At 40.1% G+C, this 21,395-nt stretch overlaps 2 protein-coding genes across 6 annotated transcripts in view; one reads left to right on the forward strand and one right to left on the reverse strand.

Moving 5' to 3' along the window:
* The first annotated feature begins 4,011 nt into the window (after positions 1-4,011).
* Positions 4,012-5,561, forward strand: SOD3 (superoxide dismutase 3). The gene is made up of 2 exons (XM_040064846.2): positions 4,012-4,170; positions 4,642-5,561. Exon 2 carries the CDS (start codon positions 4,658-4,660, stop codon positions 5,381-5,383), a length of 726 nt encoding a protein of 241 aa, XP_039920780.1. The 5' UTR covers positions 4,012-4,170; positions 4,642-4,657; the 3' UTR covers positions 5,384-5,561.
* Positions 5,562-6,397: 836 nt separating this feature from the next.
* Positions 6,398-21,395, reverse strand: part of CCDC149 (coiled-coil domain containing 149) — a 51,177-nt gene continuing 36,179 nt past the window's right edge. Inside the window, exons 10-14 of one of the 5 annotated variants that reach the window (XM_040065217.1) lie at positions 19,905-19,981; positions 18,554-18,586; positions 14,831-14,938; positions 9,787-10,368; positions 6,398-9,159 (exon numbers count right to left, since the gene is read on the reverse strand). In XM_040065217.1, the coding sequence (XP_039921151.1) occupies positions 9,788-10,368; positions 14,831-14,938; positions 18,554-18,586; positions 19,905-19,981 (799 nt within the window). In that variant the 3' untranslated portion in view covers positions 6,398-9,159; position 9,787. Of the gene's footprint in view, positions 9,160-9,786; positions 10,372-14,830; positions 14,939-18,553; positions 18,587-19,904; positions 19,982-21,395 lie in introns of all 5 variants that reach the window. The other 4 variants (XM_040065216.1, XM_040065219.2, XM_040065218.2 and 1 more) reach the window with 4 other exon arrangements.

Consider the following 21,395-nt stretch of genomic DNA (forward strand, 5'->3'; position numbering starts at 1 on the left):
TGCTTTCCGTGTCCTGCTCTCCACAGCTGCACTGCTGCTTGGCGTGTCCTGCTCTCCCCAGCTGCACTGCTCCTTGGCGTGTCCTGTTCTCCGCAGCTGTACTGCTGCTTGGCGTGTCCTGCCCATCCCGGCTGCACTGCTGCTTGGTGTGTCCTGTTCTCCACAGCTGCACTGCTGCTTGGCGTGTCCTGTTCTCCACAGCTCCACTGCTGCTTTCCGTGTCCTGCCCATCCCGGCTGCACTGCTGCTTGGTGTGTCCTGTTCTCCACAGCTGCACTGCTGCTTTCCGTGTCCTGCCCATCCCGGCTGCACTGCTGCTTGGTGTGTCCTGTTCTCCACAGCTGCACTGCTGCTTGGCGTGTCCTGTTCTCCACAGCTCCACTGCTGCTTTCCGTGTCCTGCCCATCCCGGCTGCACTGCTGCTTGGCGTGTCCTGTTCTCCACAGCTGCACTGCTGCTTGGCGTGTCCTGTTCTCCACAGCTCCACTGCTGCTTTCCGTGTCCTGCCCATCCCGGCTGCACTGCTGCTTGGTGTGTCCTGCTCTCCACAGCTGCACTGCTGCTTTCCGTGTCCTGCCCATCCCAGCTGCACTGCTGCTTGGCGTGTCCTGTTCTCCACAGCTGCACAGCTGCTTGGCGTGTCCTGCTCTCCCCAGCTGCACTGCTGCTTGGCGTGTCCTGTTCTCCCCAGCTGCACTGCTGCTTGGCGTGTCCCCAGCTGCACTGCTGCTTGGCGTGTCCTGTTCTCCACAGCTGCACTGCTGCTTTCCGTGTCCTGTTCTCCACAGCTGCACTGCTGCTTGGCGTGTCCTGCTCTCCCCAGCTGCACTGCTGCTTGGCGTGTCCTGTTCTCCACAGCTGCACTGCTGCTTTCCGTGTCCTGCCCATCCCGGCTGCACTGCTCCTTGGCGTGTCCTGCCCATCCCGGCTGCACTGCTGCTTGGCGTGTCCTGTTCTCCTTGCCTTCCCTGCCCGTAGTGCTACAGATGAAAGCCAACCCTGCAGGCTTTGGCTGCAGACCCTCACACAGGTACCAGGACGTGCCACATGTCACACGGGGCTGTGGCACACAGCACACAGGACACCTCTCCAAACTCAATACGTGGAAGTTTTGCTGCCTTGCAGGCTCTAACTCCACCCACCAACAAGTGCTGCATTCTCCTGGAAGCCTGATGACCCACCAGCATAACCGGCTCCCGTAGCTCAGAAATGGCAGAAAGTGCCCAAAACCAAAGGAGAAGATCAGGTGCCCAAGGATCTTGACTGTTTCCCCTCAGACTACAAATGTCCCCTTTCTTTCAGCTGCTCCAGCCTCCACCATAATGTGGAGAAAAGCAGTCAGCTCCATCACTCACTCCCAAAGATATATAAGTTTCCTTCTCTGGGTGTTATTTTTATGGAGAACCATTCTATCAAAAATCTGAGAGCAGATCCAACTGCTGGAGACACAAAAAGGGCTACAGCTTGCCATAAAAGGATTCTCTCCTATGCAGTGTTCCCCTCATCGTGTTTAACTCTGTGCTGGACAAATCAAACAACATAAGTCAAACAGCAGAGTAGTGCAGTAGGAATGGTGTCATTGCCAAACAAGCCCACCAACCAACCAAGCCTGAAGGTCACAGCATGGACTGGGAACTTGTGAGCAGAGTCGTGTATGAAGCTCACTGTAAAACAAAATTCTTCCTATGCAGAAGTTGTTTTGACTAGTCTGTCTTCTATAGCCCAGGAAATTTAGGACATTGCTTGAAACTCAGGGTACAAAAGATCTCGAAGAACTGGAACAAAAGCAGAGGTCTGTTTTTTTAGAGCAGTGATTGTAACACAAGTGCATGGTCAGGTCACTGTGGGCTTTCTCCCCAGTAACTGCTGTCTGCTTTAAAGGCTGTCAAGCTCATTATTTGCACCTCTTTGTAACCAGAAAATTAAAACACGGGCAGTGGGTAACAACAGACTTTAATGATACACCTAGTTAGTACTTAGTGACCATCTTTCAGACTCAAAATGAATGCCAAATCACCCTGGCAATTGCATTCCTTGTAGTTATCAGCTCTTCTCCTTTTTAAAATACATCTTTCTGACAGCGGCCCTTTCCATTCTCTGAAGTGCAGAGCACTACAAATACATCATTTCGCTTTGCTGCAGTCCATTCTGTCCCTTTGATCATCTCCTTTACACCTTCTGCATTCTGCTTCCTTCCCTCATGTGCAGTACATCAAAAAAGAGCAGCAAGTAGGTTTTACCAGGGACAGAATCTCAGCTGGTGTAGACAGCACAAATGCCACTGAGGTCAGAAACACTGCTGTATTTAAGCCAGCTAAGATTCTGTCCCTAGTACGTATTTCAAAATGCCTTATAATTCAATTAAAGCTTTACAATTAATTTCTTGAAGTACTGACTGCTGGCTCAGGAATTTCCTTGTAAAAGTTTTAAACTCAGTTGCAGTTCACTACTTTGTGACTCAAAGAGTAAACAATGAATGATGCTCCTTTCTTCCTTCCATTTGTTGTGACCCCTTAAGAAATGGCTTATGCTGCTAAGAAGCAATTTTTCTAATAGTACCTAGACTGGATGATTGCCTCCTGTATTTTACAAACTTAAACCTTTGCATTTGGCTAGTCTTAGCTGAACATTTTTTGTGTCTATTTATAAAATTTGATTATAAAACTTGCAAATGCTTTAAACCCAGGCAATTTCATAGTATTACTACACTGCAAGTATGGCTTTTCCCAGCTCAGGGACTGCCAGTGAATGAAGTTGGGAAGAGCTGCCAAGGAGGCTTGGAGTGATGGACAATCCTGGTGCTCAGCATCTCTGAGAGTTCAGCTCCCACTGAACACTGCATGGTGCCCAGGAGCACAGTGATCTGAAAAACTTGTAAACACCCTGAAGAAATACCACTTGTCCTGTTTCACAGATTAGGAACTGAAGCCCAGAGCTAAAGTAACACATTCAATATCCCAATATTCAAAAATGAAGTTAGTTCATGCTGTATTTCCCTGGCTAATGATCCAAGTAGTTGGCATTCCTTTAGCTCTATTCTCCCTCATACATAAAGAAAAAAAATTGTCTCTCTCACATAACTGAGCATCTTGGATCTGATGTAGTATATGTATATACCAGTATACTGGGTAAGAATAACACATACAATTTTACCGTTGCAGAAGCTGACAGTCCATTCCTTACCCAGCTGGCAGAAGATATGAACTGGGAAAAGGGACATTCTTTACACCTTTCTTGCATTGAGAATTGTTCCAAAGTATAAAAGCTACTCTTTTCTCTCCACAGAAGTCTCACCCTGATAAATTGATCTTGTGATAGACAAATCCACATTTCAGCTACATCAGTGGGAAGTGCTGTGGGCAGGGCAATGCCCCTGAGAGGAGAGCATTTCTTAGTTCATGGGATGTTGAAGCACATATGAATTCTCCACGCTCCAGCCAGCTTCTGAGCAATTTCTGTGCACCTCATTCTGACGTTGCACTGCCTCATCAGTAACACTTACTTCTCTCTCAGGAAAAAACTACTGCTGTTTTGTTTGTTTGTTTTTAATTGCAGAAGGGCTGCAGTGGAGCAAATATCTTAGGAAGCAAAGCAGCAGCAGCAGTGACATGTACTTCAACAATCACAGCTTTAACTGTTTCCAAATCCACAAAAACTTCTGTATACAACCTCATAGAACAGGTTATGTTACCCAAGCACCAGTTTCCATTTTGATTAATGAAGAAATAAAAATGCAAACTAGCTCCAGACAATCAGCATGCAAGTGCCCAATTGTGCCTTAATAAAGCTCCTTCCTCTCCCCTGCTGAAGTTCACTTGTTTTAGATGAGTGCAGATTAATGTCAAAGTTTCCTTTTTGTTTTTTTTTTTTTTTTTAAATGCCGGTGAGGACTGAAAGCCAGACTAACAAACTCACCAGGAAAGAATAAAGTATTCACCCTGCCCAAAACAAAAATGCCTAGAACTTTCTCCCCTCCCTTTCTTCTTCCCTCCGTCCCCGCCTCCCTCCCTCCCACAGTTCTCCCGCCTCCCCTGAGCCAGCGTTACCTAATTTCTCCACAAACACGCACTTTCTATAAGCATCACCTTCAGGCAGCTCCAGCCTTCTGTCCGATCACATCTTGCTTTAGGGGAGCAGAGGTGAAGAGCTACTACTGAGGGGTTCTGCAAGGTAATCGGCTTGTTGGATTTTTACTTTTTGTTTGTAATGACTAACTAGCGGTTAAGTAGATGGACCAAGAGAAAACTCCTGGCAAACTGTCCTGCTGGAATTTGTTGAAGTAGAAAAGCCTACTTTTCTACAATACAAAAATAGAAACTCAGAAATAGATTTTAAAATGTTTTGGCTTGCTTGCTTCCTGCAGGGAAACCGAGGTAGTTTTTGAGATCAAGATCTAATTTAAAATATACAATCACTAGGATTTCTTTCAGTCATGGGTACCAGTTGTATGTGTTTAAATACACATATGCATTCTAACTGAGTTTCAGTTCATCACATTAGACAGGTTTAGCAAGCAGCAGTCCACTGAGACCACGTTCCAGCTGTTTCGCTCAGCTCCTCACCGGCTGTGTGTGTGTTTCTCTCCAGCCATACTGCTGCAAAACGCCCTGAATTCTTTGTACCTTCCTGTACCTTTTGCAGGCTCAAAATTGCCAAGATGTTTCTGATTATTTCTCTGGTCACTGGGCTTGCCCTCTCTGCCTCTGGTGTCATGACAGACAAGGAAACTGACCCACGCCAGGACTCATTGCATGAAATACAGAAACAAGTGAATGACCTCTGGCAGAATTTGCTCTACCCAGTAACACGTGGTAACGAGACTGATTGGATGATTTACACCACTTGTGAAATGAAGCCCAGCTCCAAAATAGATACTGACAAGCCACAAGTGACTGGACAAGTCTTATTCAGGCAGTCTTACTCATATGGAAGACTGGAAGCCATTTTTTACTTGGATGGCTTTCCACTGGATAACAATCAGTCTAGCAGAGCTATACACATCCACGAGCTTGGAGACCTCAGCAATGGCTGTGATTCTACAGGGGGGCACTATAACCCTTTCAGAGTGAACCACCCTCGTCACCCAGGAGACTTTGGCAACTTTCTTCCTAAAGACGGCAAAATCAGAAAATACAAAACAAACCTCTTTGCCACAGTCTTTGGTCCATATTCCATCATGGGCAGATCTGTTGTGATCCATGAGCAGGAAGATGACATGGGCAAGGGCAATAATCAGGCCAGTTTGGAAAATGGAAATGCTGGGAAACGTCTGGCTTGCTGTGTGATTGGGATAAGCAGCAAGAACTTGTGGGAAGAGAAACTGCCTGAAGTTATGGACAAGAAGAAGAGAGGGCTCAACAAAAGAATGTACAACCAGGCTTAGGTGAAGTCCAGAATGCCAGCTACAGCCTGGGCAGAACAAAGTAACTCAGGCTGTGCTGTTGCCCACTAAGATATACATGGCTAAAGGATTCCCGTTTGCTTGCTCGTCTATGAAATGCGTATCACTTTTGCAGACCTTCCTTTATGTAAGCCCATCAATAAAACCAGCATCAACTCAACATTGTGAGTGTTTTCTTGAAGGAAAAAGATTCCTTTTATGCAGTTTGGGAGTTGAATGCATGTAAGCAAGAGTGCAGATGGATAGGGTGTGTGGGCTAAAGAATCTGTGTGCAGCAAGGGTCTTTTAAGGATCGTTAGATACTAAAGGAAAGAAGTAAGAATGTGCCTCTCATTAGATGCTATTCTGTAGTTAGGTGCCAACTTGAAAAGCAGAAAGGGTCTCTATGCTGTTAACAGTGCTGGGTGTTGTGTTGCAAGACCTTGGTAGTGGACTTCCCCTAGAAATAAGGGAAAGTACAGAAATTTCTGTGTTGAACTTCAGATCCATTATGTTATTCTACTTGTATAAGTCTCTAGTCTGTGCCTGTTTGTAAAAAAGTTATATACAAAAGTTACAATGCTGCTTAGACGATGATAAAGTTAACAGATCAGAGAGAAATATTTTCAAAGCAAAAAAATACTGAGTGTGTTACTTCATACAAAACTGTAGGAACAAAGTCAGTTTGGTCTGGGAGAAGTGACAGTGAAAAGATTTAAGTAAGATAATTTTCAGACTTGCAACTCTCACTTAATAAGGCTTTAGTTTTTAAATTTAACACAACTCAGAACATTAAAACACCACTCCCATGGCAATCATTCATCTAATACTAAGAAGAGAAAAGGAAACAAGCAGGTAGAACAAGTATATCAGGAAATATTTTTATTAAAGATGACAAAATTTATTAATAGAGTTTAACCATGTTGTGCTGTTAATCTAGGCAGCAACAAAAGACTGGTTTGCAAATAAATTAAACTGCATAATTTAGAAAGCAAACTACAAAACAGAAGCTTGTAAACAAAATGCTATCTTTTAGAAATGTAACAGATTTTCAGCTTAATCTCAGTTAAGATTTTGAAATACATTCCTGAGCTCATAGGGATTAAAGAAATTCCACTATCTTTATAATACAAATTCCCATATGCTTAAAAATAGTCTCACTTAGAAAAGAAGCAGCATTCTAAAAGATGCTTCTTAATCTGTCATTTTCACACACTTATTTTACAAATTCAGTGAACATTATTTTTTCCAATAACCACATCATCATACTTTCAAATGAAATCCTTCTCACAGATAATGCATGACTTCATCTTTATGTACGACAACGTCCTCAAAATCAGTTTGTGAAATGCAGTTTCTCAATACTCCTGCCACAAAATTCCCTTCCCAGTTTGCTTCCCCAAAACCCAACACCAAAAAGGCTTACATGTCTGGTTGTGATTTCTGCACTTCCAAAGAAGTAGAAAAGGGGAACACAGGTCTTAAAAAAACAAAACAAACAAACAAAACAAACACAAAAAAACCCCCAAAATGACCCCTCAAAAGCTAAGGTAGAGTTGACTCCACAAAAAAACACTAGTTAAATTTACTCGGGGGGAAAAAAATCATTGTATTAGCACAACAATATCAATTAAAGCAATATCTGAGGAAAATTCTGACAAGAATATTTAATTACTTATCACCTAGTGCAGCAGCGTCTTACTTTTACAAGTCTCCCTGTTTTGAAGTCTTGTGTTCCTGGAAGAAAGCTAAAAATGTAGCTAGAATACACATTTGCTAGAAGAGAAAGGAGAGGGCCAATATTGCAGCAATGGCATCACACTGGAAATGAGGTTTTCAGAGATCTAAGTATCTTAACTGGAATTTAGTGATTGCAAAGATTTTAAAATGGCATCTAAGAGGGAGAATGGTGTGAGGACAATTACCAAGACGCCCTAATTGTTGGGTTGTACAACAGTATGCTCTCACAGAAAAGACATACTGAAAACAATCAACAAATGAGGTGCTAAAAAGCTGTTGATCCAGCACTGCTTCAACCTTACAGCAAGCTCCTCACTAACTAATAGCATTAACTGGGACTGTTAAGGGACAGTGCGCAAAATACTCATTCTCACATCTCTGCAGATACAGGACAGGGAAACAGGAAAAGATCCTCAACATTTCTGAGCTCAACACATGAAATCTTGACCTTCTTATTCACTTGCCTCAGTTCAGACTGCATTGATACTTAGCTCTGTGCAGGATCAGTCCGTGAAAGATGGAAAAATTCACCTCAAACAAAATGCTACTTCATGTGACATTCAGGCATTAAAGGAAAAAAAAAAAAAACCCGCACATTCTCCTAGAGATTTTAGTTTCTACAGCTATTTTTCTTCTGACTGTCACAAAAATGAGTCAGTAATGCAGTCAGTTACAATTACTGGGAACAGCTTAACATTCTTTCAAACACTTAAATTCTTGGGTTTTTTACAGGTAATGAGGAATTTTAATGGTGAGCAAGATAACAAAATAAAAACTTTTTACTGCTTCATGTCTCTAATACGCTTAACTATTTATATAACTTTTGTTCTTAAGGACTGCTGCTTAACATCAGTGGAATGTTACAATGTCCAATTACCTTTAAAGACAAAGTACACATATTTGAGGAGCACTAAGTATGGCTTTATATCCTGCAGACAGACACTGAAAGGGTTACACAAATGCACCTGCTAGGGAAAACATGAGAACAGAGACAAGCCACATTTTTCACCTTCCAACTCTCACTCCTTATATTTATATGTAATAATTTACATACAGCCTTTCTTCTGCTGAATACAAACCGTCCATGGGCTCTGACACCTTGATTATGGCAGCACCTGCTAGCTCATCTTACACATACAGAAGAGTTTGTCAGTACTGCTAATATAAACTCTCTTTATTCAGTAGCTGACAAGTGGGCTGTAAAAACTTGCAGCTGGCAGTTATTTGTCAAAGAAGTACTCAATCTGGGAGGGATTTTCCTTTTTATTAGTTGTATTTTATTAAATTTGCTTTAATTTTCTCTGATTGGTTTCAAGTTCTAGGAGTGAGAAATGAGTATTTACGGACAATTAGGTCCCAAGCCAGCAGAAAAATTGCCTTGACGGCTGCTGGCCCATAGAAGATTCACAGCTGCAGAGACTATTCCTTATGCTACAAACAGGAGAGGAAAGACCTGCCTCCCCGTCCTCAACAGCTGCTAACTTCAACCTTAAGTATTCCCTCGTTGCTGCCTTCCTAGAAGCAGAGTGGCACAGCTCCAGCCTCAGGACCAAGCTAGGGAATAACACAGCAGCTCCCTTTCCCCCCAGTTATTATAGGAATGTTTTTCTGTGACTAAACCTCTTCAAGAGAAGAAGTTTAAAAAAGTGGCAACCATGCAAATAATCCTTCTATGATACCATAGACTGGTGAAATGAGGAGGAAAGGAAGAGTTATCCTTAATTCCAAGAAAATTAAAAAGACATAAAATTCCTTTAGAAAGGAGAGTACAGATAAGAGTAGGCTGAAACCTATCACCCATTAACTAAGCCCAAGGGCTCCTTCAAGCTCCTGTAAGGAGAGGAATGCAGTTCCAGAAACTGACAGCCAAGCAGCTGGACAGGACATCACTGGTTCTCCTCTTGCTGTTTGCTTTAGAACAGCATTGCTGCTTCTCACAGTAAGACTTCTGGCTTCTCTGATGATGTTTCCTTCAGAGCTTCATTAAAATGGCCTCTCAGTATCTGGTGAAATAACTTGCTTCATTTTCATGAGATGAGCTGGGAGAGGAAAGGAAAAATTTTGTACAGCAGACAAAATACAAAGGTATTTTAATACAGGTTTGTAATGAGAGAACTATATACATGCAGGGATGGTTTTCAGAAATTTCCTGTAAGGGAACAGTGATCTTATTTTAAGGATGTACAGTCACTGTATGTAAAGAGAAACAGAACACAGTCTGAGAAAGAAGCAAAAGCTCGCAGTCTTAAGATGCTTCTCAATTTATCATTTCAAAATTTTCATCCTTGAGAGACATTTCTCAACATTAAAATACAGTCCAGCACTAGGACCATACATGTTTCAGGAGCCTAGTGATAACAAGATAAATCATTATCACTGGCCTCTTTACTGCACTAATATAAATTATATCAATCTATATAGAAAATTCAAACAATTACAAAAACCCAACATGACTAAACCTCACCACTAATTCTTTTCCTTAGGTAATTTACAGTTTTGGTACACTACAGCCAGAACTAACAGAAAAACGTATTTTTCAAAGAATTACTAACATTTCAGTATAAAATAATCAACCCTACAGCACAATATTTTACTGATCATATCTGCAACAGCACAGACACTGCACAAGGATTACAGTGAGATGCTTGAGGGACTGGATTTCATACCTCAAGCCAAACTGTTATCCAAATATTCACGGTTTTCAGCAACATCAGATGGTTTCTTTTTTTCAGATTCAGAGAGCTCCTCCAAGCTGTTATTTGTGTCAGCAGTTTTAACACTGAGCCCTCCATGCCTTCCAGCGTCCTCAGTGCGCACTACATCAATGGTGCTGCTATTCTGATCCCCTCTTTCATTTGGAATTTCACAATCTCTCTCTAAGGTTTTGTCATTGTCTTTCAGGGCCTCAGTTTCACCTGTTCGTTCATTCTCAGAGTTTGAGGGATCTGTGGGGTCAGATGGATCAGGGCTGGAAAGTGGGAAGTCTGCCTCTGATGAATCATTAAGCTCTGCTTCAACTCCCACGTTCTGTTCCCCCACAGGAGCGCCTCCTCTTTTCCCTTCCAGTTCTGCAACTGTCAGTTTAATTATCTGACTTCCAAGCTTGTTTGTGTCTTCTTCCTCAGAAGGTAGCTGGGGTAATGAAGGGTAAAAATGTTTATTTTGGATTCTGTTATTTAAGTTTGTTCCCTCTGGAGCCAGGGACTCACTTGCAACAGCATAAGTTTCATCACATTCTCCCTTCTGTTCTGCTGAAAGAGAAATGGAACAGCAAGATATTCGAGTCAGTTGGAGGCATTTGTTACATCTCTGATCTGAAGAATATTACTACCAGTGCTGGACCATAGAGATGTTTATCTCAGTAAAGAATTTTTAAGAGTGCTTCCCTTTCCCACCCAAGCCTGTTTCTTAGACAATAAACAATCAACACTAAGTTTCTTGCTGGATCTGGCTCTGTCTTGGATCCTGTCTTTCCCGAATACCAACAATTTTAAGAGTTGGAAAGTACCATACTGTAGAACAAGGTCAGAAAAACTTTTCCAGAGGAATATCAACTCCAAGCAAGGCACTTAACTACGGAAATTTCTGACACAGCTTACCCTCATCACTACCAGTTTCAGGGGTTAACACAAGCTCCATTTATTTGGAGCTTTTCACAGGTTTCATCCAACAATGAAGTTCTGTTATTGGCCCTGCAACATTTCTCTAAGCATAAAAGATTTTGATTAGGGTAACAGCATAAAAGAGAGCAGCAGTACAAGAATTTTAAGCATAACATTATACTAAAAGGCAAACACTGAAAAAAGTGTAAAAATAGAGAAAAAAATCAAGATGCAATCAAACACCCATGAACATGTCCTTTAATGTGCCCATTAAAGGACAGGAAGTCTCATTGAAAATAAGCTTGAGAAGTAAAGTAAGAAAAATTAGGAAATGCCAAAAGTAAGTCTGCTTTGAGAGCTTAAAATTACTCTTGTTGTGCAGATGCATTACCTTCTAGTATATAAGAATTTACTCAATTTCTGTCATAGGAATCCTGCCTCACACAAGAATGGGACTGCCTGGCTGCAGAGGACCAGCCTACTGTCTCTATCATACCTGCCTCACTTAGAATTTGGGAGCTACTGAGTGAATGAGACCAGGGTTGGCATGAAGAGACTTACTGCCATCAACAAAGCTAGGAATGCAACTCTGAAGAGCTGGAATTTAAGCCTGTGGAAAAGGCAGGGATAAATTAACTTTCAAAAGGTGATCACCCACTGGATCTAAGCCTCATTATCTGAGAAGTCAGCTGGAAAACTACCAGCTTGATGTGCAGTAGTGCTCTGCTTCTGCTGTACCTCAAAGTGCTCCAAATGAGCCAAAGTGTATGTACTTCAAACTAGCAATCAAAATTAGCAGGGACTCTACCTTCCTCTTTGCATGCCTCAGTTTCCTCCCTCTTACAGTAGAATAACACCAACCTATCATCTTGCTGCATTCTCTGGAAGATAAATTGTCTCAAAACACTAAATGACCAGAGAAAAGTTCATAGAAGAACAGCACTGTTGTCTTCAGGGAATGCCTGAAATAGCACCCAGGCAGTACAGCAGGCACAAGGCATTCAACAATGATGCAGAAAAACCCTGAGTAGCTGCTCATGAGCATGTTCAAGTACAATCCATCCCATGACACCATCCATCCTGTGCATCGAATGCAGTGAGACTTCGTGGCACAAGACAGGCTTTAATTCCTATGACTGTACTCTGTCATTATGCACGTTCACACAGGAACCACACAGTAGATCCTACAGGCATCTACCATCCAGCTTAACTGAAACAATGGTAACGAGTGCAGATTAAAGGAGGCTTTGACGAGACCAGGGTAAGCAGATAGACTGGATTAAAAAAGCCTGAAAAAGCCCTCTGATTATCTACAGATCTAGATAGAGCAACACTTGATGCATTAGAAAAAGTTCTGATGAAGAATAAATGTTTGTTCAAAAGCTAAGAAGATTCCTTTGGTCAAACAGACACCAAATATCTGTGCTATTCTTTAAAAGACCATAACTGACCAATGTGACATGAGGTCTAACATATAATGATAAGTAAGACTTTCATTGCTGTTCTGGTTATCAACTGTTTTCACTCAACTGATCATTCAATTAATAGGAAAATAAGAGAGGTTTTATTTTTATTTCAGTAATACTTTAACCAAGAGCATACTTGTTTGGTGAATGATGGTGGATGAACACACTCCTATGTTCTTCCCAGTTTCCACGGTCCCCCAGATTTTGGAGGTACATGGTATAGATGAAAAATTGCAATGTGCACCAAGTTCCTAAACCTCAACAGCAGTCATTCTCTGTGCAGAGTGGTACAAAAGGTACCCGTGTATCACTCCCATACAAATGCTGACTGCAGAGGAGTTGTGTAGCTCCAAGCACAGGGGTATGCCCCACAGCTGAAAACACACCGCTTCCTTTTCAGGCTTTGAAGGGAAAATAGCAGCCCTAAACATCCTTCAGAAAAAGCATCTGGAGCAGCAGAATAGGTTGCTGTTGCATCACCTACTGCTAGAAACCATGGTGTCCACTGCACACCTGGTCATAGATATGTGCTCACCTATGTCACCAAAAAGTTGGCTCAGTTTAATTATCACAGAGGTAACTTTTGTCTCAGTTCTCACTGTAGGTTATCAGATATATTGGGACACAGGAAAGAGAAAACCCAAGCTGTTTGTGAAGGCAGAACTGTAATTTCTTAACCTGCTCCAGTTTAATGACAGAAGTTCTGTGATTAACCTTGGTTCTCATTATGGTCATGGGACAGAGAAGAGAAAAGGAGATGACCTACTGGGAGCTGATTCTTCCTAAGACTGCCACAGGTCTAATCCTTGCCTGTCCTTTCCTATCGAAGGCTGTTTTCTTCTCCTCTTCTCTTCCCCTGCCTATCTTTCTGCTCCTGCTCCACATCCCTTTGTTTATCCAGTCCCTACAAACACTGTGCCCATTTCTCATCTACCTTTCAATATTTTTTAATTGTATCTTGCTTTCACTGCCAGCGTTCTGATTCTTCACTCCTGTGCTCTGACCTCTGCTCAGCTACATTCAGGTCCCTCCTCACTCAGACTTCCATTGGCTCTGCCAAACCCCATCTGCTCTAATCTTCACACCACTTGAGAGTCCTCATCTTGGCCTTCCCTCTTTGCTCCAGGTTTTTATCCCTCTAAGTTTACTTTATCTCAAAGGAATGGTGTATACAGAGTTTTACCAGCACTGGTGGCACAAGCTGAGTTTAACAATATAATTTGTTTGTTTTTAGCAGATGAGATTTGTAAGTGAATCATGTAGAATGAGGTGGAAACTCCAGACTGCTTCCTAGGAAAGGCTGGAAACCTTTTTCCTAGATTTCAAATTCCTATAACTGTAGATACAGTAAATGCTTGCATATTAAAAAAAAAAAAAAAAAAAAAAAGCCCAACTCAAATTCAAACATACAAAAGACAAAAAACCCCCACGTGGTCATCAGTATTTAACACGAAAGAGTTATTTGGCTGTCTTAAAAAAAAAATCAGCTGATGTAGAAAACAGTGTGGAAAGCTTCAGCCCAGAGCTAAGGTTTGGCAGTGTTACAAAGCAACAGCAAGAGGGTCTGATGTGATGTGACAGGCAGATCAGACTGCCTGTCTGATCAGCCTGTAATCACAACTGTAATACCAGCCTCACCTAGGACAAATAAGGAAAGAAAAGAGCATAATGCCACCAAGTAAATAATTTCAGTAACTGCAGATTTAATTAAAAATCAACAATTAAGTAGGTACAAGAATGAATATTTATGAGTTATTATTACTCACCAGAGAACTATTCATTAGACTTTCACTTCTTATTTTTAGCAAAAATATCAGCTGATCAAGATTATAAAAGAAGATCAGCCCCGCTGTCACATTTTATCAGATAATGACATGGACTGTAAAGTCAAAATTAAGCCACAATCTATTTAGTTTTAGGACTAACAAATAAATTGTTTATGATGCTTCATGGTTAGCTGAGAAAGATCTGGGCATATCATAATGTTATGCCCATTAAAGACTTTATCCAAATGCCAATAAGCAAATATAGTAATCCATCTCCCAACCATTACAAAAAAACTAAGGAAAAACAAATCAAGGTTGTCAGCATCTGTCAAATAAAGTCAAGCTTGACTTTGAAGAGATGCTAAAGCTTGCTATCGGAGAAGGATTTTTAGGAAAACACATGTAAGACTATGAAAAAAGCAGTCAATTTCTCTGGGAAGATGAGTTGGGTATTTCAATTTACCATGTGCAATCAGGAAGCTATTCATCTAGACATCACCTATAATGCAGGAAAGTGCTAAACCAGTTCCGCAGACTGCTTCCTACTGTGCATTTTAACTGAGGGGAAAAGTGCAGGAATCAGTTAACTGTAACACAGATGGCATGAATAACTTCACACAGTGTCATATTATCAGGCAGGAAAATTCTTGGAGGTGTAAGACCTGATCCCTAGCCTTATGCAATCCATTCAATAGTAACTTTTCAGTCATTTCTTTGCTATTTGTACTGGGACCATCTATCTGTTTTACTTGTGGATGATGTATTCAATCTCTGTGATCACTGAAACTTTGCCTTCTGCATGAAAATTTATTACATTTTATTTGGAAAGAAATGAGTGCTCAGCTCTCATCATGTTCTTATGTTCCAGGTGCTCACCTTGTACTTCAGTTCTCTGTGGCTTATCAGCAAATGCTAACAACGGTGACCTGGACCGCTGTATCACAGGCAGGGTTGGGTCACTGAATGTTATCGTATCCTTCCCACCTGGAACAATCACAGCGTTAGAACTGCTGGTTCACCAATTACAACCACTGGGCATCAATGATATTCAAACATACCCTACAAATTTTTAACAATGTTATTGAAAAGTACTGAACAGGAAAAGCATCTCAAATGATCCTTCCACAGCATGGAAAAAAATACTCTGTACTGGAGCCACAATATGCAAGGCAAAGGCAGAAAAGCTGTATGTTTTTATCTGCAGTACTCAGTAAAGGCCAGATTTTGAAAGACCAGGTGCTGTATGCAGCAAATTGAATGAGCAATTAGAATTCAATTAAAAATAGTAATAATCAGATCATACTAAAGTAATGGATCACTTTGCATGCTATTACCAGCAAGTGTTCAGCACTGACTCTTTACTCTCTATTATTCTCTCTCATGTGCTGCAATAAGGTTCATCATTATGTACCTTTACACTTCAGATTTACATATTATCCTGCAATGCTTCCTTTAAAAAACTCTAAAAACGTCACGTAATTAAGAACTGAGGGAGCAAACAAGTACACATTACCGGGGAACAAGATGGATTTTAATCTGAAAATTCCCCAAACATTTCTGAGCATTTTTGTTTTAAACCAAATGGAAAAAGGCATTTTTCCAGCTCCTTTGCAGACAAAATAATGCAAGAAACCTTTCATCTGAGGACTCTGCTGTAGATGCTTAGTCTTCACATATTTTAGCAAGGCAGAAAGCAACACCTGCAAATCCTTTAGGAAGTCCTCCACTATTCAGGATGCTCATGTTTTTAGTGACTGACACTACCCTAAACCTAGAGGGGAAACGGCAGGAAATGTGCAAGATCAGCTAAGCGTGGTGTTTGTGTGGCCTCCAGAACAAGTGCCAACTGATAAGTAATGGCTGGGGAGGCAGCAAGATACTGCTCTATTTATCTCCATGAGAACCGACGTTTATGTAACAACCACTTCGCCCCTCTAAATCTGTTTGTACGTTTCACCTTAAGGCAACATCCTAAATCTAATCACCCATCCAAGACAAAGACTTTCAGGAGAACACCAGGTCAGGAGATACCTGGAATAAATCCAGCCCTGAGAAAGTTCTGGTGCATACTAAGGAATAATGAAAGTCAAGCTGTTCCCATGGAGTCTAGCTGGACCACTCCAATCCCTAATTCCTTTTAAGGGCACTGGCTGCAAATTCCTTGATCCTGAAGGCAGCAATGATCTTTTTATCCTTGCCACGTTGGGCAATACGCTGCTGCAATATGAATGCAATTAATGCTTTTGAAGCCTGGACCTTGTTGAAATTTGATCCCCCTGTCAAGAATGCATCAGAATTCTGCCTTTGCCAGACTCAACAATAAAATCCAGCATTAACTAACAGCAAAGAGGACAACCTTTCCACTGTAAGACAAAATTAATTAAAAACATTTAAAAAGGCAAAACAAATCCAACCAATATTTCAAAATGCAAAAGCTCCTAGATGAATGTATTTTCCAGCAACAGGAATTTTTTGCTGGAAGAACCAAATCATACAGGGAACTTGTGGTATGGAAATACCCAACAGATATTCACACACAGTCAGAAGCAGCCACATAACCAAAGAGATACAAAAGAATCCAACAGAGGAAGTAAAAAGATGATGAATTAAAAAAAAGTGGGTAGAGGTTATAATATGAAAGTAGAAAGTAGAAAGCAGGGGCTTTTTAATTTGTTTAATAAAAAAAGTAAAGCCTGAGCTGAAGTCCCTGAAGATTGCAAGACAAGCTTCACAAAAGATACTTCTTGACTTCCAGCCAGCATTTACACAGTAAACACATTTACTTTCACATTTTTCTCTGAGAACCAGCCTGGTTACAGAAAATAAAGCTAAGATCAGTATCCACACATCTTAACAATAGATGTGCCCAAAGAGTCTGATGAATATTTATTTATTAACAGCAATTCACATCCATTCATGAAGGAAGCATATAGGGGTACTGCTGCACTACATTCTGTGAATCATGATCTGAAGTTGGATTACACACAAAGAATTTCAACTAGCTGCTGTGTAAGCTCAATTTCATACCTTCTATAGCTTCATGTTCCTCTAATGAATTTTTCAAGGACTATAGTGAAAAGTATACAGATTTCAAAATACATATAGGTTTTCGGTAGTAGTAAATTTTTCATTTTCTTCTCAAGGGTTGGGTATTTTCTTATAACCTCTGCTTCACCCTATGCCACTGTAACTGGCTACAGCCACAGCAGCTGCAAAAGCCCTTTAATTCTACCCTGCCTCTGCTCTGCACTGATTACTGCAGGGCAAGAGGCAGCACCGAAACTCCCTTAACATCCCACACAGAAAAAGGCTGAGTCATGGTTGGCTCTTTCTTAGACTTTTTTTTTCAGTGGGAATCTGGAATTTTCAGGAAATTATAGACTTAAAAAAATACAGAATTACCTATCTGAATGTCTAGTGACATCAGATTGAGAAAGAATAGGATAGTGTTTATTATTTACTGTTATTGAATACATTTAACTTATTTGTGTGCATATTTCAACCACAATGTAGCCAAGATAAAGCAAAGAAATGCTTCTGTGAACATCACGTTCTCTGCTTCTTTCTCAAGGGAAGTAGGATCATAAAAAGAAAAAGCCAAATCTATGCCCAAACTTGCTTTCTCTTCAGCAATGAAAACAAATCTCACAAGAGATTCATTTAACTAAAGCCCATTCTCTAAGCAGGGCAATATAAAGTCTGGTAGGCAGAACTTCCACAGGAAATGAAATTTTACCTTCTCAGAAATGAAATATGCACTTCCTGTTGATTAGCTTCCCCCTTGTTCATTCAAGGCTTTCTCAAAAGGCAGATGACAAATATGTCACCTAACAAAAAGCCAGAGGCATTCAAGATCTTAATGGGATCAAGCATATTAACAGCATTTGGAAGATATTATTATCATGGTGGCAGTGTATGTTATAAATGTTATATAAACGACTTCAGATTAAAATCCTGCAATTTGTAATGTGCATTTCTTTCAGTGCTAGAATGAACATCAGCTTTCATCTGCATTTTTTTTTCCCAATGACAAAAAATTCCACTCACTACCAAATAATATTTTTTCACTCTGGATTTAAGACTGACTCGATGAGATACTCTCCATGTTCTGCTCCTCACCCAAGCCAACATTCAGCTGCAGAATCCATTGTGGTATTCCCAGACTAATTGTTACACACTTTTGTCTTACGGAGCAGAAGCTTTACACGCTCTGAAAAGTGGTGACCCATGAGGTGTTGCAACGCTCTTTTGGAGCTCCCCAGGATTTGAGTGCACTTGGAAACAAAAGTGCACTCCTGAATTTAAAAGGCAAGCAAAAAATCAACAAAACCTCAGGGCTCAACAGAACTCACAATCCAGTGTAAAATTCCTTTAAAAATATTTAAGATCATCCCCGCTTACTATTTTCCTTAATGCAAATGAATTTTTGTGTAGAGCAACCTCTATTTCTCCTGTGGTCATCTAACTCATTTGACTGAACATCTTAATCTTCTGGAAATAAAAATGTTCAGATAACATTCCATTTATTTACATGCAATGACAATATTTAACGTACTGCTAGAATCAGTTACTAAAAAAAATACGTTAAGCAGAACCTACTCCCAAATCCCACTGAGACATTGTAGCTCAGGCCTTCAGGCAGCAAAAGAAAGGAAGGAAAGAGACAGTTGTTATTGTATAGATCAATACAGTACAAGAAGTTCCCACTTCCATTTTTTGAAATACATTTTGCAAACATGAGAAGTACTGCATTTATTAGTGTAAAAACTTTATGGAACATTAGTTTTGAAAAACAAATCAAACAAACCCCTACAGTACCTTGAACCGGTGAGTTTGAGAGCCATGTTTGTAGTAATGTACTAAACTGCATTAGCAAGGTCTTAGAAAACATTTCACCTCCATCTTTTGGAGAATATGGGGAGGCACAAATGCACCAAGTACACTTGATGTGTTAGGTGACTGTGGAGAAATCCATGGAAACAGATTTGGACCTCTAGTTCTGGAAAGAGTCAAGCAGGACTGAGAAAGCCCAAACAGGCAAGCGGAAGTGGAAACACACCACATCAGCCCAAACAGCTGAACAGCATAGGTTTGTTCCAAGGGCTCTTCAGCTCTGTCAAATGTCTTCTTCTAGACATATGGGTTAGGCAGAAAAAACAGAGTCAAAAAACCAGAAGCCCAAACCACTCTTTCCCACTCTTACTAGCACTGACAGGAATCTGTAAACAACAAAGCCTAATGATGCAAACACCACTAAGAAAGTAGCATAATTTACAGTGGTTACAGAAGACAAAATTAGGTGCAATGGGAAGAAAAGAAGCAAAAAAGTAAATGTAAATTAAATATTGCACATTTTCCTAACAATGATGTCTATTAGGAAGCAAATTAATCTCCCATTACTTGAGTAATTTAAAAGCAAATACAATACTAAAGGTACTATAGGGAATAAGCCTGTTTTGGAGAGATGGACTAGAAAATTTAGGACCATTTATATTTCCAATTTCTAAGAGTTTATGGTTCTACAGAAAAGCATTTAAAAACAGTAAAAAACAAAATCCATGGTTACAAGAAGTACAAAATTAATAAATAAAATTGGTTGAAAAACATAATGACCAATAACCTGTGTATCATTTTATGCAAAGTTTAAATAAAATAGTTCACTTTTTTTTGCCTGCTGTCTGTGGAAATAATTTGATTACTTTAATATTTAAACCATTTTTTAGCACTTTTCATGTTATTTCCAATACATATTTGACTTAAGAGTTTACAAAGTCCAGTGATTTTTGCTTTCCACTTAACATTTATTAGACATTTTAATTTTGAAAATGTGTTGAATAGAACATTCACAAAATAATTGTCATTTAAAAAGATTATGGCCAAACTTCTCTTAAATGCAAACATACCCTTGAAAATGAAATAATGCAAGCTGTTCACTTGAAATTTTACTAACCTGGAAGACTCCACAAGCCAGCAATTTCCAAAGTTCTTAATTTCTTTTCTAGTTCTGCCACTCGGTTACCTAGAATTCTGTGGAAAAAGAATAGTTGTTATACCAAGGTAAACAAGCCCAAGTACTTATATGACTACAGTTGAATTTTTAAATTGCTACTTAACTGGTGCAGTAAACCTTTATACAGTCATCTCTTTTCACTAACAGCAATGGACAATCTCTCCCAGAGTTAAAAGAAAATTTAAATATATTTGTCTAATCTATACCATGCTTTTACAAAAGGAAAAGGCCTAGGATGTACTGGACATTCAACTTTTGCAGTAAAGCAAAAGAAAAGCAACTCACAATATTTCTGTCTTCTTGCCTGCAAATATCACTTTATTTTCTTTATAGCTAAAACCAGGATGTAAAAACTACACAGACAAAATATGGAAAACTCAAGACAGCATCTAGATTGACTTTGAAGTTCCAAGGCACAATTTTTGCTAGTCCTTTATTCAGCAAGTTTTCTCTATCACAAAGATTGCTTAAAATGGCTAAGAATATTTTTTCCATTACACTTTTTTTTTGTTGTGTTGAACTGCTTCCTATTTTACTAAAAAGCTTCAAGCCCTTTAGTGCCTTAATCACCCACTCAGTATTCACTGTATTTCTTGGGTCCTGTCTTCTTTTGTATCTGACTTCATACACAAATACTATTTGCAGTTCGCTCTCCTGCAGGATTTAACTTTTAGTCGTAATTCTCTCCCCAGATCAAATGAGAGATTTCTATCTTGCAAAGAAGGCTTGTTTCTCCAATGAATTTTTGCAAGTGTTTCACAGGCACAGCAAGTCTGCTAGAGTCAAAATCTTTAAATAAATCCCAAACAATACTCACTAGACTGAGCAACCTAGACAAGGCAGCAATTCCAAACACAACAGCAGAGATTACGGACAGCAAGTTTTGCTCATCAAATTACAGCAACAGGATAAGTCAGTTAAATTTGAACTGAATGCTGAGAAGCGACATATCCCACCCCAGCAAGGCAATAGTCCCCGGCCGTGCATAGCAGAGCTGTGCAGTGCTGCACTGAGAGCCCCTCAGCAAGGGCTTTATGTGCACACACTCCAGCACACGGGGAATGTCATCACTGACGAGATGGCAGATGCGGGGAAGGACGTGAAGAATAGCACACCCAGCAAATATCAAAGGGGCTAGAAGAATTGATTAACAAGGACTAAGCATTTTTGAAATCTCTACTGTGAGGGCTTTGCAATGACACAATAAAAGCCTATTACGTATTTTAAAGATTACAAAAATATCAAGATGAGAGACAGAATGTAAAACAGAAAAAGAAAACTTATAATAAATATCAAAGAAGGCACCGAGAGGTACAGTTCTTTCAAAAGAACAGTCCATCACATTCAAAAGCAGAGGAGAAAAGACAAAGCAGTTATGTTTGTTCCCCCGTTGAAACTCAGTATTTCAGTTGGTTAAAAAGGTTATGATGG

The sequence above is a fragment of the Hirundo rustica genome, chromosome 5 (genome assembly GCF_015227805.2).
Source record: "Hirundo rustica isolate bHirRus1 chromosome 5, bHirRus1.pri.v3, whole genome shotgun sequence".
Taxonomy (NCBI): Eukaryota; Metazoa; Chordata; class Aves; order Passeriformes; family Hirundinidae; genus Hirundo; species Hirundo rustica.

Bases quoted from the DNA above. Each gene is read 5' to 3' on its own strand.
- SOD3 (XM_040064846.2), top strand. From the start codon at position 4,658: ATGTTTCTGATTATTTCTCTGGTCACTGGGCTTGCCCTCTCTGCCTCT.